The following is a 15929-nucleotide window of genomic DNA, read 5'->3' as shown; positions in this document are numbered from 1 at the left end:
AGGAACAATAAATAATTTACAGTTAATAAATAAGGTAACACGCCTTGCAGAAACATCCAGTAAAGGAGCAAGGAGGCAGAATTGAAGCAGAAAAATCCATAAATTCAGTTAGTGATCAACTAGATCTTTCTAAAAGCCTAATCCCATCTTCAGAATTCATCAGTTATAAGGACAGCAACAGGTAGAAATACACGATCAGCAAGCATTCACCTACAGTTCCTGACTTACATCCTCTATTCAGCACTTCTGGAAGTTGCTGCTAGATGATAGGAGCCCAAACTACCCAGCTATACACAGCACAGGCAACCTTTTCAGCTCTCTGAGTTTTACCAGCTTCTGAATTTACAGCCACTAAGGGTCTACGGGAAAGGTATTGTGCAGTTAGGTCCTCACCTTCTCTCCAAAAGACTCTCCTGTGGGCACCAGAAACATCTGTTCTTTGGAGGGCTGCCTCTTCTCACTCTTAGGTACTTCAGCTGATGGTGTGTCCTGAGCAGCAGCTGGAAAAAAGTAAAGGTTCTAAATAGCAAACTTCTGCCAACATGCAAGCAATTCCTAGGTATCACCCACTCCCTTACAGGACAGAAAAGGCAGAGAAGCCGGGAGGCCAACAAGCCCAACTCACCGCCTATGTGGAACACACCATCATCACTCCGTTTCACCACAACATGCTCCATGGCCAGAGTAATGGGGATAGGGCCTGGAGATGTTGGATAGATGGGGGGTATATCATCCTGCAGAAAAAAGGGAAACCATATGATGCCCTCAAACAGCTCAGAGCAGTTTGGGTAACAACCCATGCTTCTACCATCTGGCTTGAAGCGGCTTTATGCCATTGTGTATCCACACATTCTTGCAACGTGGAGAAACATAACTGAGTTTCTCCCATTCTAGAGATGGTCAAACCGAGGACAGATAACTTAATGGGCTTATACATAGTCATGTATGCCAACGACAAGGTCAGGGCTAGAGACAAGGTCTCCTCACCTAAATCCAGAATGTTTTGATAGCAACACACATTTTATGTATTACTATAACCTTCACAAAGAATGCCAAGCTGCATTTACTCACTTGATCCTCACCACATTGTACAGCGGCCAGGGAAGCGATGATAGCAGTCACTGCCAGAATTCCTTGCCTGACAAAGTCTAGAGTAAAAACCAAAAAAGCTCCTCTCACCTTTAGGGTGATGCTGCAGTGCAGGAGTTCAATCTGCATGGGAACTACCACTGGGATCTCTTCATCCTCCAAGAAGGGCCCCAGGCCATTGAGCACCGAAGTGAACAGCTCAAGGTCACAGCCTCGAAGCAAGAAATGCAGGAAGCCATTTTGTGTGGCCAGTGGGGAGCGAACGGCTGCACCAGGCCCCACCTCAAAGCGAAGGCCCACTGCTGGCCTGATGTGGTCAGTCTTCAAAGTTGAGGATTCCTGAAAGCTTGTACCTTTCAGAAGAGAGACAGAAGGAAAACATCAATTAATTATCAGTCAGGGACTTTTCTAAGCATTTTACATGCATTTAATATTCTTAAGAACCCTATGCCAAAAGTATTATCACCATTCCCATTCTAGAGATGAAGGAACTAAGGGACAGAAAATAATTTGCCCAAAGTTATACAACTTGTAAGTAGCAAGCACAGGACTTGAATGCAGGCAACAATGACCACAAAGACTGGGCTTGGCCACTTTGCTATCATGCCTCTCATGGTGGAAGGGAGGTCAAGGGCCAATGGAAAACTGGCCTTGCTATAAATCTGAGACACTGGGCTAAAGGCCAAGAAAAAACACAGGACCCTCAACTCTGCTACACTTAAACATCTCTTCCTTTCTCCAAATCTTGGTGTTCTCATTTCTCTCTGATAAAGCCAAGCAGGATCTATGCTAATCTTCTCAAAAGTCCATAAAGACCTATCACAGGTGTAGCCAAGGATATGAAACAACTTCTATACTTATATAGCTGCAAATTGTTACAAGCATTTTGGAAAACAAATCGGTATTATCTAGCAAAGTTAAAGTTATACCTATCCTAATGCCCTAGAAATTATATCCTCAGGAATGTAACTCCGAGAAACTCTCTAACACACATACCAGGAGACACGTATGAGAATGTTCAAGGCAATCCTGTATGAAATAGCAAAAAAACCCAGAAACAACCCAAATGTCTGTAAAGAAGAAGTAGAGTAATGGGTACAAGGGATATTTTGGGGGCGATGGTAATGGTTGCACAACTCTGTTAAACTGCTAAAATTTATCAAATTGTATACTTATCATGAGTTAATTTCATAAATGCAAAGTATACCTCAATAAAGCTGTTTTTAAAAAGCAAAAATTGGTATATTCATACAACAGAGTATTATATATTAATGAAAATGAATATATCATAGCTAACTCAACAACCCAGAAGAATCTGAAGAATATCAAAGAAAGAAGCCAATCATGAAAGAATACAAAATAATCCCACTTAGAAAACCTCAAAAACCTGCAAAGCTAAATAATACGTTGATACAAACATGTAGAATTGCAAAGTAAAGCAAGAGAATGATAAACACAAAATTCAGGATAGTGGTTCTCTATGACAGGTGAGAGGCAGAAGAAGATCCAGGAGAGAGGCTCCTGGAGACTTCAAAGTTAATGATACTATTGTATTTATTAAACTAGGTGGGCGGGGGGTGTCTGGATGGTTCAGTCAGTTAAGCGTCCAACTCTTGGTCAGCTCAGGTCATGATCTCATGGTTCCTGGGTCAAGCCCTATGTCCAGTTTTGCACTGACAGTGTGGAGCCTGCTTGGAATTCTCTCTCTCCCTCTCTCACTGCCCTTCCCCACCCCTCTCTCTCTCTTTAAAAATAAGTAAATACGGGAATGAAAGCTGGTGCAGCCACTCTGGAAAACAGCATGGAGGGTCCTCAAAAAACTAAAAATAGAACTACCCTACAACCCAGCAATTGCACCACTAGGCATTTATCCACGGGATACAGGTGTGCTGTTTGGAAGGGACACATGCACCCCCAAGTTTATAGCAGCACTACCAACAATAGGCAAAGTATGGAAAGAGCCCAAATGTCCATCGACGGATGAATGGATAAAGAAGATGTGGTATATATATACAATGGAGTATTACTTGGCAATCAAAAAGAATGAGATCTTGCCATTTGCAACTACGTGGATGGAACTGGAGGGTATTGTGCTAAGTGAAATTAGTCAGTCAGAGAAAGACAAAAATCATATGACCTCACTCATATGAGGACTTTAAGAGACAAAACAGATGAACATAAGGGAAGGGAAACAAAAATAATATAAAAACAGGGAGGGGTACAAAACAGAAGAGACTCATACATATGGAGAACAAACTGAGGGTTACAGGAGGGGTTGTGGGAGGGCGGACGGGCTAAATGGGTAAGGGGCACTAAGAAATCTATTCCTGAAATCATTGTTGCACTATATGCTAACTAACTTGGATGTAAATTAAAAAATAAATAAATAAAATAAAAAAAATAAGCAAATAACCTTTAATAAATAAATAAATAAATAAATAAATAAATAAATAAATAAAAAAGTACAATTATCAAAGGACTGAATCTGAGTGACAGCAGTTCCCTGATCAGACACAGTTTGATGTCAGCAGCCACACAAATGAAGAGGTGGACAGTGGCCTCCTGTATAAGCTTAAGGAGCACCTGGGAAGTGAAGATGGCTAAGAGCCTACTGAATACAAAGCCCCAGAAAGACCTCTGGGAGTCTCCCTGCAAGCAGGAGGCTTCACTGGAGTTACTCCCCCTAACGGCTACTGGAGAGAACGACCAAGGGCTTGGCACTTAGGACAACTATCCTTGGGGCACAGTGACAGGTGAAGCTAGGGCTGCCCAGACAAATCCCACCAGCTCTCCTGGAATTGCTACCATCCTCACCTGGGCACTGTCCATGCAGGAACTGCCATAGTCCCACGGTTCCCAGCTGCTGGAGGGTCAGTTCCTCTGCCTGGAGGGCCACAGTCAGATCTTCACCACGCACCTCAATCCCAAAAGACACCTCATTCACCTTCAGGACCAGAACGGAGACCTGTAAAAGGATACTCTCTTAGCTGCGTCCCTCCCAAGTTTCTAGCCTTGAGCCTACCCTCTGCAGAGAAGAAAGTAGAGCAGCTGACCGGGTGAAGACTGAGGTCTTCCCCACTGGGTGAGACCGAACTGTTGGCCTCTGGTGACCCCTGGCCGTAACTATCCATAAGAGGGCTCCCTTGAACGCCAGCACTGTCCAGGACATTTGGAAGAGTTCCTGGTGGAAGAGATTCTGGACCAGACTCTGTATAAGAAAGACAACAGATGAGTTTCAAAGTCAAAAAATTCTGTTCAAATCCAATCTCTAAAAACAATGACACTATAAAAACAACAACAGCAACAACAACAACAGACATTTATGACGTTTATGAGAACAAATGGGAATTTGATGGATTTAAGGAATTGCTAATTTTTAAGAATGGATAGTGGTATTTGGTCACATTAAAAGAAAACCTATAAATGGATGCAACCCAAGTGTTCCCTGACGGATGAATGGATTAACAAAATGTGGTATAAACATACAATAGAGTATTAGCCTTAAAAAAGAAGAAAATTCTGACACGGGCTATGAAGTGAATGAACCTTGAGGACATTATGTTAAGTGAAATAAGCCAGTCACAAAAGGATTCCATTTATATGAGGTACCTAGAGTGGTCAAATTCAGAAATAGAAAGTGGAATTGTGGTTGCCAGGAGCTGAGGGAGAAGGGAACAAGGAATTACTGTTCCATGGGTACAGATTTTCAATTGTAGAAGATGAAAAAAGTTCTGGAGATGGTTGGTGATAGTCGCACAACGATGACTATACTTAATGCCACTGAATTATAGTTAAAAATGGTTAAGATTGCAAAGTTTATGTTATATATATTTTACCACAATTAAAATTTTTTTTCAAAGATCTTTAAAGTCTATTTCCTAGAGATACGTCATAAAAATATTTATGGACAAAATGATATGTTTGGAATTTGCTTCAAAATAACATGGAAGGAAGGGAAGTGAACAGAAGTATATTTGAAACAAGAATGACCATGAGTTCTTAATATTTGAAGCTAGGTAATGGGTACACGAGGACTCACTATTTGATTCTGCCTACTTTTCTACATATTTGAAATCTACATATTTGGAATAATATTCCATATTCCATAATAATAACAAAACAAACAGGGTACACACCACCCAGTTTCAGAAACAGTGCGTTCTCTTTTCATTTTCATTTAGACACTCTTAAGAGACCATTTAAAAAGTGTCCAGTTCAATAAGATAAAAGAACCAGTGTAACTTCCAGTAGTGACTGATGCAATTCCTAAGAGTTACTCATTTTACCATAGACAAAGCTTCTAGTTATTTTCCAACACTAAAATACATAGGCAAAACAAAACAAAAACAGACAACACACACACACCACTGACGCCAGCCACCAAACTAATCCTACTGCCATGGCTACGTGGCTGTAAGACCAGCACTCTCTCCTTTGGTCTGAGTCTGGTTCTGTGATAAAGGTTAAGTGTTAACCCATAACCTAGAAAATGTGTGGATAAAACCAGAGCCACAAATCTATTAAAATTTCTCTTTTTTGGTCTTGGTTAAGAAAATGTCTATTTTATCAGAACTTAGCTCCTTCTGTATCCTACTGGGATACAGGCAGCAGAAAGAACCCTTTCTGGAATTCAACTTTGCCTGGCTCTGCTTCCACCTACCAGACTCCAAGAGCATCACAAAGCTATCACTGCCATCACTGTCCACTGAAATCCGATCTTCGGGGCCACTGTTATCCAATGAAACGCCATCAAATGACTGCTGAGATACCGTCCTCTTCATGGAGAAAAATCGGAGTCGGGCAGCACTTCCACTCAATGGTGCTGCCGCCCCCTCATCTATTTTGGCCATGGGCTCCCTGTTTAAAAAACAAAAACCACAAATGTGGCTTAAGATATATGTTCTGTCCCTTGCAATACCCATCGCTTTCAGCCCTAATAGTTATTTATACATAAACTCTGATGTCAACTATTACCTGCTATAAAGGGGTCACACCATTTTCAATTGCTGGCCTTTGTGAATCCTCCGGCATTTCATACTGCATAAGCAGCTCTGCCACATTAACATTAAATGTCAAGTTTATTCAAGGTCATCCCATTTTTAGAGGAGACCAACTACTTACAGCCCCAGTGCTAATGAAGACACCTGAAACCACCCACATCCATTCCACAAGTGTTTACTGAAAAACTTCTGTATAAAAGGCACCATACTAGGTACAGGGTGGGAGTGGAGAGTAGATAAAATAAGAAATAAGGCATCCCTTGTCCTCAGTTAATGTATAATCTATCAGGAAAGAGAAGATTTATTTATTTATTTATTTTAACATTTACTTACTTGAGAGAGAGAGAGAGAGAGATGAGTGGGGGAGGGGCAGAGAGAGGGGGAGACAGAGAATCTGAAGCACGCTCCAGGTTCTGAGATGTCAGCACAGGGGTCAACACGGGGCTCAAACCCACAAACCGTGAGATCATGATCTGAGCCAAAGTTGGACACTTAACTGACTGAGCCACTCAGGTGCCCCAGGAGAGAGGAGATTTAGACACAACTTACCAGTATACGGGAGTAAATCACACACCTCATAGAGGAAAGAGATACAAGCCAAAGGCTAGGCAATATCAAAGGGTGAGAAGAAGGGGATCAGGAATGGCTTTGTGGAAAGAGATGGCATGTGAGGTGGCCCTTGAAGGACTGTGAAAGAAGGAAGGGGGCATTCTATGGGGGAAGAAACCACATGAGCAGAGACACGGAACTAGAAAATAAAAAGCACCTTTGTAGACCAGTCAGTAGCTCAACCAGCTAGAGCTTTGGTTTTGTTGGGGAGAACAGAAAGGCACAACTCAGTGAGAATAAACCTTTAAAGATCTTTTTTTTTTTTTTTTAATTTTTTTCTTTATTTTTTTGAGAGAAAGGGAGAGCGTGAGCATGGGATGGGCAGAGAGAGAGGGAGAGAGAGAAAATCCCAAGCAGGCTCCACACTCGGCACCAAGCTTGAGGCAGGGCTCATGACCTGAGCCCAAATTGAGAGTTAGACACTTAAGCAACTGAGCCACCCAGGTGTCCCCTTTAAAGATCTTTTAATCTTACCTTCCCATTTTATAGGTGAAAAAACTCACTCAAGGTCATAAAGGTGGAATTAAGAAAGACCCAAGTCTCCTAACTTCTTGCTTGCTAAGTGTTTTTTTTTTTTTCCTCTTTACCACATGGGTTGCAGCCAGATTACTGAAAAACCTGGATTAAAGATTACATATGAAAGTGCTTTTAAAACTATTAAGTAGAGGGGATATACAGGAAATCTCTGTACCTTCTGCTCAATATTGCCATGAACCTAAAACTATTCTAAAAAGTAGTCTATTAAAAAACTGTAAAGTGCTGTAAGGAAATATCATAATAATTGATTATGCCACACTAATAAATTCAAACTAAATTCAGGGGTTATAAGGAAAAAGCCTGAAAGTTTCAGAGAAGAGAAATAACAAGATCAGGCCTATGTTTTAAGAATTGTGACCTGACTCTTTCAAACAAGGTAGGGAGGAAAAGACCTCCAATGAGGAAATAAATTAATGGTTTACTGAAATAGTCCACATGCGGGAACAGACAGCAGAAGCGGCCATGAGACTCCCTAGAGCAGTGTTCTCAAAGTGTCGTCCTGGTAGGAGCATCAGCATCAATGGGTGGCTTATTAGACATGCAAACAGTCAGGCCCCATCTCAGACCTACTGGATGAGGAACTCTGGGACTGGGGCTCAGCAATGTGTTTTAACAAGCCCTCCAGGTGATTCTGAAGCATGCTTCAGTTTTAAGAACCACTGCTCTGGGGATTACAGTCAGAATTTGACAAATGACTGAAAGAGGCAGAGCTAAAACACAGAGCTTGAACAAGCAGGAGAATGATGCTACTGAAGAAAAGAAAGGAACTGGTCTGGGGAGAGATAAGGAATTTAGCTTTATGTATGTGAGGCTCGACACACCCTGGAAAATCCATGCAGAACTACGTGCAGTAGATAGTTTTAAATGACGAGCAGGGGAGAAAAGTCAGAACCGAAAATATAGACCACAGCAGAAGTGAGAGATGGATAAAATAACTTAGAAAGTATTTTAAAAAATGCACTGATATAAACCTTCCTGAAGCTTGGCAAATACGTCAAGAACCTTAAAAAATGTTTGTAGTTTGGGGCACCTGGGTGGCTCAGTTGGTGAAGCATCTGACTTCGGTTCAGGTCAGGATCTCACGGTTTCTGAGTCGGAGCCCCGCATCAGGTTCTATGCTGACAACTCAGAGCCTGGAGCCTGTTTTGGATTCTGTGTCTCCCTCTCTCCCTTTCACCCCCTCTCCCCACCCCCCCCAACCCCCAACTCATCTCTGTCTCTCTCTCTCAAAAATACCATTAAAAAATTTTTTTAATGTTTGTAGTGTTTGACCCAATAATAACCCACTTCTGGATTTTTATTCTAAAGATTCAGATATGCATAAAAGAGTAATATTCACAAAAATAAGGGCATTTAACACAGCATTGGTTCTACCTGAGAAAAACTGGAAACAGACTAAAGCCCGCCCATAGTGGAATGAATGAATAAATTAGGACACATCCATTTGCTAGAATACAATAGAGCAATTAAAAATTATGTATTCAAATACCTAATGAATGGGAAATTATTCACACTAAAACATTAAGTGAATAAAACTGGAAGTTTTCTACATGATATAGAAATAATATAATTCTATTGCCAAAAAAAACAGTATTTGTGTATACTATGTGTGTATACACAGGTAAGGATTCACATGGGTACACAGGTATATGTATAAAAATTGGAAGAAAATAGATCCAAATGTAAATAGTGGCTATCTCTGCATAGTGTTGTCACAAGTGACTTTGTTTTCTTCTTTATTCTTCTTTTTCTACATTGTTAACAAAATGAACACAAATCATTTTTATAATTTAAAACATAAAATTATGGCAAAAGCAATCAGAATACAGACAGCCTAGCGCTGTGGAACAGTTGTGTTTATAGGATAAGGGGAAGAAGAGAGCATCCAAGCTTTCTTGGCTCCTTCTGAGTAGTGTGAGTGGCCAGACAGGGCCACAGGCATTCAGGATGACTGCAGGGCTGGCTGCCACACAGGGCTGTCAAGGACAGGGAGGACTGAGAAGAGGCCATGGGACTGGAAAGTCAGAAGTCAAGGTTGGTGTTTCAAAAAAGGCTGGTGTCACACACACCTTTCTTTTCTCTTTACCACCTCTCCTCTTTTCCCATCTCCCTTACACTTCTCCATTTAGAAAAAGCAGCACGTTTGGTGACTTGGAGTCCAGGCTTTCAGTCCTCACCCTACCACTCACAAGTTATACAACCTTGAACAAGTTTCTTACCTCCCTAAGTCAGTTTCCCCATCTGTAAAAGGGGGACTGATATTAGTACCTGCCTTCAGGGTTGTACAAGAATTCAATGGATTAATATTGTAAGTATTCAGGACAGTGCCTGACACACCGAAAGCACTCAATAAATGTTGCCTAGTATTAGTATATCTATTATCCCTTTAAGTTTCCCTTCTCCTTCCTCCTAGGCTATCTGTGCCTAAGAGAACTGGCATTGCTCAGAGACCCATTTAGACCCACAATCCACTTAGACAAAGCTCTAAAACCACTGATTTTCAAACCATGATCCTCAAACCACAAAGAGTCCCCAACAAAGATTTCCCATAGCCTTCATTATCTTTCCTAAAACCACAAGGCACCCATGGAAAAATCCATACCTTTCCACTCTTCTGACTGTGCATTTCTGTGTTTTTCTGCTTACTCCCTACTGCATCTTCAGTGCCTAACACAGAGCTGGGGACAGAGTCAGGGCTCAAAAAATTTTTGTTGAAAAAAATTTTTTTTGTTGAATAAATAGATAAAATAGATGAAATTCTTCCTTCTCTAACTCTGGCAGACATTGATAAGGTGTACCAGAAAGCAAACCCAAAGCCCCAACCTCTCTACTTATAAGATAAAGGATTCATAGGCTCATCCTTTCTAAAACTTCAGTTTCCTCAGCTATAAACTGAGGATACAAATTTCTGTAACTATCTCATGGGGCTGCTGTGGGGATCAAATCAAACAAGATACTACATGAAAGACCACTAAAAAGAATAAAATATCATGCAGATGCCAGATATCACTATTATTATTCATTATTATTCTGAGCCTATCTGTATCAATAATGGTGACTCAGTGAAAGAGGAGGGAAGATCCTATGAAGCAATAAATGCTGACTTGAAAACTCCCCAAGAATAGGCTAAGATACATGGAGGCATGTGAAAATCCAATTTCTGGCTCTTCCTCTATCACAGAATTAGAGGTAGTCTTAAAAATAAGTCTCTACAGTTGGCATACCTATATCCTCTTGGTAGCCTGAAAACTCTTCCACTGCCCTGCAGGTAGCACTGAAAACTAAAGTCTTTGCCACATTAAAGAGGCCATGTTATACATTGTCCTGGACTAGATGGTGCTTCCCAAACTAAAAGTACACACAGCAGGAGGCCTTAAGCCCAATGATCAGAGCTAGGAGGAAGAAATAGGGTGAATGAAGGAGGCAGAGAACCACTCACTTGGCTGGGGGCAAGGACAACATCTTGTGCATGGTGGAGGTCATTCGGTCTCTGCCCAGACTGAAGGCATCCTTAGTCAGGGACACAGCTTCCTTGGTGAGGTCCATAGTGGCATGGAGAGCCTCTTTTGTGGCATCCTTGGTCATGTGAATAGCACTTGACAATTCTCCCTCAATGTTCTTCAAGGGGATGAGCTCAGCCTGTCCATTCACAGTGGTATCCCTGCCGCTTGGGGGCTTCAACACAGCCGGTGAGGTGGATGCTTGAGCTCTGCTCAGTCTCTTGGCCTGCAAGGAATCGACTGCCTCATGGCCCTTCCCTGCCTCCTGCTGTACAAGAGAATCTGAATCCTGTAGTTCTCCATTGCTAGAGAGAGGCAATGGCCTATCCTGGGATGCATCCAGATTTTCAATGCCACTATCCTCCAGAACCTTCTCAGGGCTTGCTGGGCCCTGGTCTGAAGAGGCATCAGACTTCAGCTCCCTATCCTCTGAAGGAGACAACTCTGAATCTATGAGGCTGGTGGTATCTGAACCTGCCGAGTCAGCTTCAACAGTCCCAGGGGTAGGATGCATGAGCAGAGCCACCTCAGCACTGGGGAAGAGGACCCCAATGCAAGCTGTCTGGTCCTGCAGGGGAGACCCGGTCATGGCCTCTGTATCCTTAGTCAGTTGTTCTTGAAGACCCTGTAGCACCTCCTTCAGGCGCAGTAGAGCCAAGTACTGGTAATGGTCAAGCCTCACACGGACATGTGCAGGGGAGTGTACAAGCATGTGAACATCTGCTGCATCCTCGAGCTCAGTCAGAGGCCCTTTGTTGTCCACACTACTGCTGCCTTCTCGCAAAACATCCATGACTTCTGTAAGGCCTGACAGGCTTTTCAAATCATGTTCAGTCTTTGACCTCTGATGGGACACAGTGTCTGTGGCAAGGACCTCAGACTGGACAGGACTGCCAAAGCTAGCTGATGGTTTCAGCCTCCCTTCTGTGGCCAAAAGGAGCTTCCGTGCCTGAGCTTGCTGCCAGCGGAGGGGCAGACAGGCCCAAATGGACAAGGGGAAAGGGGCCACAAAATTCAAGGTATGGCCTTTGAAGTTCTCTGTTCCCTCAAAATCCAAGGAGATCTGGGTGAAGTGGATGGACCAGAGATCCTGGGAAGCCTTAAGCCTCTGGGGAGGGAGGGTACTGGGTTGAGGAAGGCGGGAATCCATCTGGAAAGCATGATGTAAAAAAAGCATGTGCAGAAGGCTAAAGCCACCTGGAACCTTGGGAAAGTGAACATAATTGGAATGAAAGAACTCAGCAGCCGCAAAACCTCGGAAGAGACTTTGGAGGTCTAGACAACTACAATGTGGGGCATGACGCGTATTGGTGGCAGTCATGCCTGATGCAGAAAAGACAAGGGCCTGAGGACGATGCAACCCAGCCTGCTCTCTCTTCTCCAGCGGGAAGCTCACCTTCAGAGAGAAAATGAAACCCGATTCAGAATGGACATCTGAGTAGCTCTGCAACCTATCATTGATACACATGTGAAAGACTATTTGGGGTGTGACACTGTTTTTCTTGTATCAAAGGGACAGAGCAGAACCCTGGATTATAGCCACGGGAGAAATGCAACTATGGCTGCCAACAGGGAACGAAATCCCACTCTCCCCTACCTTCAACCAGAAGGCATCTAGTCGAATATCCAAGTGTTCATCTTTCTGGCTTGAATCTTCCAGCTTGTAGATAGCTTTGAACTGCTCCAAGCTGCGGTATAAATCCAGGCAGAAGAGGTTTCCCCAGAGCAAGCTGACAGGATCCACAGTAAATGTCAGACCATTTAACTGAATGTAGAGATTGGGACAGGGAACTGGAGAGCAGGAAAAAAAGGAATCGCCATGTACAAAGTAGCACCTTGACCCTTACTTACCAGCTAAAATTCATTTTATTATGAAGAAAGCAAAGATGCATTCTCATACAAGGAAGAGTTTGTAACAAAGGTGTTCTCAACTAACTCAAACACCTACAATTCCTAACGTCAAATGAGAATATAAGCCATGGCCCCAAGGCTGGCAAATGTGAAGAGCATGAGCTAAACAGTAAGAAGTGACCAACCAGATGAGATGCTTACCTGGAAGCTCCTGATTATCGGGGAAGTAATACTCTGTGAACTCAATATGAATGGCAGAGACCTGAGTGGGTAGGTTGTGAAGTTTGCGACTACAGGAAAGGAGTGTAGATGGCTTCTTACTTGGCTGTCCAGCTGTAGAAACCTACATAATCACACACAAGTTGCTGTTAGAATCTGTACAGCATACAGAATAGAATTTCCTCAATTTCCTGAGGTTGTATAAAGCCACTGCAATCCTTCCAAAATCTGTCACAGGGAGAAGAGGTTTTTTCACACGTGTTGCAGGCATTTTCAAACCTGCCTAACACCATCTGCAAGTTCATTTCTCTCAGGGGAAGGTTTGAAGTGGGGTATTCAGAGGAAACTGGGGAAATCCCAGGTCCTGATCTCAGCAGCCATGCTCAGAAAGAAACAGACCAATGTGTCAATCCACTCAGAAGTAAGGGAAGCAGCCCCTGAATTCCACGATCTTGCTCACATCTGCTGCCTGCCAGATGAACTGCTCGACCCCTTTCCAACCATGCCTCCCTGTGTCCTGGGCTTCTCACCTGGTGAATGTCCAAGTCATCCACCCGTATTACCATGCAGCTAGAACGTAAGCGATTCCATGCTGGAGGCCGAAAAGCAGCTTGTCGGCCCTGAGAGGGGCTTCTCTCAAGGGAGTTCTTTTGAGGACTGGAGAGAGAATCTAAGTAAAAACAAGAAGGAGAGATAATCGGGTACATTCAACTCTCATTATTAATAGAATTAAAAGTAAAAATCCTAAGATCGTTAAGGCTATAGGTAGGAAAGAGAGCTTAACACTGCCTAGCGCCTAGGAACTCAAAATTCATACTCTCCTTAAGACCAACGCAACAGCCTACTGAATAAAGGAGGTAACAGCCTCTCTTCTACACTGCAGCTATTCCTGAAGACAACTAAGACTCTGTAAAGAAAAAAAGTCACTGATCTCTCTCCATGGGATGAGGTTGGGATAATTAGCTAGTCCAGTGCTTTATCTTCACTGGATATTCAAAGGTAACTAGCAAGAAGCTAAGCAATGGGAGTCCTCCAGCTCTTTGTAACCTACCTGCTTTCCTCCGGAAGGGAGAGTCCAGCCCCAGGTGCCAGGGAGGTTTGAGACCCGTCTCCTCATGCCACTTCTCCATTTTACTCTGAAATTCCATCACCAGCTTCTGGGCCCACTGGCCTCGGGTCTCCATGGCCTCACAGTGCCGTACCCAATGTTTGCAGCTGTCACCTATGCAACAAAGAAGCAAGAAGATTTTAGTCCAAGACCACGATCCAACATCCCAATTTTTCCCTTCCATTGGTATAGTCATAGTTCAGAATCTGATCCTGTATCCCAATGCAGATTTCTATGGGATAAGTAAAAATCATCTAGTGAGAACAACTCAAGTTCTTCTGGATTCCATATGTGATTTTTCCCTAAGGTTCCCTAAAGACCAGCTGCTGACTGTCACCATCTTTGACCATGGACTATTAGAGAGGCTCTAAAACTACTGGAAGTAGGGGCAGAACATAGAGTCAAAAGCAAAATCTCAAGCACTGCCTCTCCTCCTACTCCTTCTTTATCACTCATAAAGAATCATTAATAGCAGACCCTGCAAGTTTCCAGAAGATGTCTTCTTCAAGAGGGCTATTCCCAACACCTCTCTGAGCTGAAATTCCTGGCACCCGCCTGCTGGGCAGTCAGGGATGAATCCAGGAATCTGTCCTCAGTACATGTGTGGCTGGGCAGCACCAGGACTGCTGCCATGCAGAACTGTCCTACCTGCCCAGTGGAAGGGGTAATAGTCAAAGGCCATCTTGCGGAAGGTAAGCTGCATTGCACCACCCATGAGTCTGTTTGCAGAGACACCTATAAAAGAAAAATAAGGATGAACAGTGGCAGAAGAAACAAAGAAGCTGAAACACCACTTTAAGTACTTAAAAATGCTCTTGAGGATCAGTTCCAAAGCCTGATTGATACACAAGTGCAATTGAAAGACCATGATGACCGGTGACTTGCAAGGCTGAGGCCCTCCTCTTCTGGTTTATAAAAATCAATAGACAAGACCCCCAAAATGTATATTGCATTATTTCTGTAAATGGCTGCCAGATTTCCAGAAAGGAAAAGACATTTCAAAACTCAGGATTCATGAATTACGGTCCTAGGTCTTCCACAGATACACTCTAAAACCCTTACCCGAAGGGTAAGATTGGTTCCCCCAAACCTAGCAATGCCAGGATTGTTCTGCCTCAGCACAATACCTGGAGAGGCATAAGCCAAATTCCCCCAAAAACAGAACCCCCATTACTTCCTTTCACATCCTGGCTTCAGAGCTAATTAAGCAATCACGTACATACAAAGTACCTGAAGCAGGCTCCAGGCTCCAAGCTGTCATTGAACACTAAAACACTGTAGTAACAAGGACATTGTAAAATATGCATAGAAGATATTGTAGGTACATTGGAATTTTTAGCATTAAGTCAAATGATGTATTATGTTTACCCTGAATTTACATTTAATTCTTACTAAATGAATCAACTTTCCCTATTTCTACCTTATCTCTCCATCTATAAGAACTGTTAACAAAGTAGTTAGAGTAGGAACTATTTCTCCTACATACCATATTATCTGACCTACCTTTCTATGTTCTACACTTCTATCCTATCTCTTATTAGGGTGAAGGGAAATACCATGGAATCCTCTAGGTGTAAGCTGATACACCTACAACCAGGAAGGTCATTTCCACCCAATCTAGATTTTACCACCCCAAGTTCTGAACTAATCACCATCCTACACTCGTGTTCCTGTTTCTCAACCTTTTTGTGTATTATTACTATCTCTAAGCCCATTTAGACATTTTTTCCCTAATTGCCCCCTTCTCCATAAAATTTTCATACCACAGGTATACTATATATGTTTATGTACTGTATGTGTGTTGTGTTTTTTTTAGTGTTTATTTTTGAGAGAGAGAGAGAGAGAGAGAGAGAGAGCGAGCACGAGCAGGTTAGGGGAAGAGAGAGGGAAACATAGAATCAGAAGCAGGCTCCAGGCTCTGAGCTATCAGCACAGAGCCCAACACAGGGCTCGAACTCACAAACTGTGAGATCATGACCTGAGCCAAAGTCAGACGCTTCACCCACTGAGCCACCC

The 15929-nt window shown here is 42.8% G+C and overlaps 1 protein-coding gene across 1 annotated transcript in view; it reads right to left on the bottom strand.

Annotated features, from left to right (window-relative positions):
- The window catches only part of BLTP3A (bridge-like lipid transfer protein family member 3A), a 59995-nt gene that overhangs the window by 4803 nt on the left and 39263 nt on the right, over positions 1–15929 (bottom strand). Inside the window, exons 9-20 of the mRNA XM_058733641.1 lie at positions 14562–14648; positions 13857–14027; positions 13336–13475; positions 12788–12929; positions 12333–12526; positions 10675–12131; positions 5750–5946; positions 4143–4297; positions 3904–4054; positions 1180–1442; positions 626–734; positions 394–500 (exon numbers count right to left, since the gene is read on the bottom strand). Of these exons, the coding sequence (XP_058589624.1) occupies positions 394–500; positions 626–734; positions 1180–1442; positions 3904–4054; positions 4143–4297; positions 5750–5946; positions 10675–12131; positions 12333–12526; positions 12788–12929; positions 13336–13475; positions 13857–14027; positions 14562–14648 (3173 nt within the window). The remainder of the gene's footprint in view (positions 1–393; positions 501–625; positions 735–1179; positions 1443–3903; positions 4055–4142; positions 4298–5749; positions 5947–10674; positions 12132–12332; positions 12527–12787; positions 12930–13335; positions 13476–13856; positions 14028–14561; positions 14649–15929) is intronic.

This window comes from Neofelis nebulosa, chromosome 6 (assembly GCF_028018385.1).
Source record: "Neofelis nebulosa isolate mNeoNeb1 chromosome 6, mNeoNeb1.pri, whole genome shotgun sequence".
NCBI classification, from domain to species: Eukaryota; Metazoa; Chordata; class Mammalia; order Carnivora; family Felidae; genus Neofelis; species Neofelis nebulosa.
This window is presented reverse-complemented; position numbering and strand designations above follow the sequence as displayed.